This window comes from Miscanthus floridulus, chromosome 19 (assembly GCF_019320115.1).
Source record: "Miscanthus floridulus cultivar M001 chromosome 19, ASM1932011v1, whole genome shotgun sequence".
Lineage (NCBI taxonomy): Eukaryota > Viridiplantae > Streptophyta > Magnoliopsida > Poales > Poaceae > Miscanthus > Miscanthus floridulus.
Window position 1 is genome coordinate 65,576,235 of NC_089598.1, and position 2,191 is coordinate 65,578,425.

Sequence of the window (2,191 nt, forward strand, 5' to 3'; positions counted from 1 at the left end):
TGGATCGAACATTTTGCTCGTTTTTCATTAAGAGGAAACTTTGCAATGTGCTAAAAACGAATAATGAAGTACAAAATAACCAGCCCGTTCATAAATGTTTATTTCAGCACTGTATAATTAAAATAACAAATATACAACTTGGTTAATTAATAAGCAAAAATACAAATGAAGGAATTATAATTCGATTACAATCGATCCACAAGAAGTTTTATTCATTTATTTATAAATTGAATTGCATCTACCTCTCCATGCATATACATATCACCAGTTGATCTTACTGCAGCTGAGTCTCACCTCCACCTGCATCTCTGGTGGCGGTGGTATTTTGCCCATCTTCACCATTGCCCTGGCGAAATCCTTGGCGAACGCCTCGCCGTCCGTGCTATACATTTCCACCAGATGGTCCAGCAGTCCACCGCAGCCGTAGAGCGCCTGGTCGGAGGTGAGGAGGCCGCGGCGAGCCACAAGGTCCCGGTAGTACGCGTTGTCGAACCTCATCGGGGTCTGCTCGTCGAACGGCGCCGGCGCGTCATAAGCGGACTGGCACGTCTGCCGGCGCAGCTCCGCAAACGAGGGATCGATGTCGGCGCCGCCCTCGCCGTTGTAGCCGTAGACTCGGTTCCTATAGTGGTGGCACCTCGCCGTGCCGATGGTGTGCGCACCGGATAGCGCTGCCATGTCGCGTGCATCGAGGTCGTACTGCTTGAACAGGTCAATGAGCTCGGCGAGGGTGGAGTTCGGGGCTGGGAGGCCGTATTCGGCACCGGTCCTGTTGGCGCCGCGCGAGTCCTTGCGCCCGAGCTGCACTTTCCAGGTCGGGCCCCCGAGCAGGGCGACGGCGTCGCGGGAGGCGAGCGCGAGGATGTCGGCGCAGGAGACCGTGGCCGGGCAGGCACGCTCGGCGTAGGACTTGATCTCGTCGATCACGTCGAAGCCCCGGAGCGAGTTGGCGTTCGGCGTGGCGTCCTTCTCGCTCTCGGAGAAGGGCGTCCCGTCCAGGAGGACGGAGCCGTCGCATCCCTGCCGTGTCAATATCATCGTTCGTGCAAAAACTTTAAGACACAATGCAGAAACAAGTAAGATTAGATTAGGCAGAAAGATCGGAGAAATTGGGGCGTACGTCGACGAAGCAGTCATGGAAGAAGAGGCGGAGCACAGCGGGCGCCATCGACTGGTCGGCGTCGACCCTGGACGCCATCACGGAGTGCACGATCTGCTGCAAGTCGGGGCACGTCTTGTCGTAGTAGCCGACCTTTAGATGGTCGCCGTTGGCCGTGCACGCGAGAAGAATCGAGAGGATCAGGGGAACCAGCCATGAACAGGTCCTGGAAGGCGACATGGCTGTCAATCAAGGTGGTGTGCCGACGATCGAGGTCGTCCCGGCGTCCGACGGTGTTGTTTTCTAGTAGTGCGTAGTGAAGCAATGGATATGAACAGAAGCAAGAGAGGATGGAGAGCTTGAGGCTTGAGCTGATGAGTGCGAAATGAGCATGACGAAGCGTGCTTATATACAGCTTGCTAGCGCGGCCGGGTATGGTGTCGTGTCTCCGCTCACCCGCGGCAGCCCGGCTTCTCCGAACGTGCGCTTACTTGCTTCCGCTTGTACGCGTGAGCACGCGCGATCGTGTGGCTGGTGTTGCCACTTCCTCTGGTCTGCACCGCCATGCATGCATGCTCGTGCTTCATGGCGACGAAGTCAACATGAAAGGACCAAGGTACTTGTTGGCTCTAGCTTATGACGAGGAACAGGTACTAGACGTACGTGCTACTTGCGGATTCTTTTTATTGATTTACCTAAAATTAAATAATCTTACAATGTACGTCGATAAAACCGGTCGAAATGCTGGCCGGGTTTGGAACGATCGATTGAGACGTACAAAACGTACACCAATGACATCACCCGAAATAAGGGTTCCATATCTTTTTTTTTTGTCTTATAAAAAAATCGGACCAAAAGAGAACTATTTCTACAAATGAGTCTACAGGAGAGATGATACTCATATTTAGGTTGTGCCTCTGCTGCAACCCAAAATAGATTCGCATATAGATACTCCTTTGGAGGTCGATACCGTACCATCTAAGACCCATTTTAAGCTTGGTGCACGTATGAGTAATCTGTTAGGAGACAGTCTAATATCGGAAGGTGGTCCATTGGTTCTGGTCGGATCCGATTGTTTAGCTGGACCTAATC

The 2,191-nt window shown here is 52.6% G+C and overlaps 1 protein-coding gene across 1 annotated transcript; it reads right to left on the reverse strand.

The window, feature by feature from the left end:
• Window positions 1–244: 244 nt before the first annotated feature.
• Window positions 245–1,440, reverse strand: LOC136529339 (peroxidase P7-like). The gene is made up of 2 exons (XM_066522418.1): window positions 1,121–1,440; window positions 245–1,020 (listed from the first exon to the last, which is right to left on the reverse strand). The coding sequence occupies exons 1-2, from the start codon at window positions 1,337–1,339 to the stop codon at window positions 262–264; spliced, it is 978 nt and encodes a 325-aa protein (XP_066378515.1). The 5' UTR covers window positions 1,340–1,440; the 3' UTR covers window positions 245–261.
• Window positions 1,441–2,191: the final 751 nt, after the last annotated feature.

What these genes read in the sequence shown, in the direction of transcription:
- LOC136529339 (XM_066522418.1), bottom strand. Translation starts at nt 1,339, where the DNA reads ATGTCGCCTTCCAGGACCTGTTCATGGCTGGTTCCCCTGATCCTCTCG. An exon ending in TCCATGACTGCTTCGTCGAC is followed by an intron (nt 1,021 to 1,120) that starts GTACGCCCCAAT and finishes TTGACACGGCAG; the next exon opens with GGATGCGACGGCTCCGTCCT.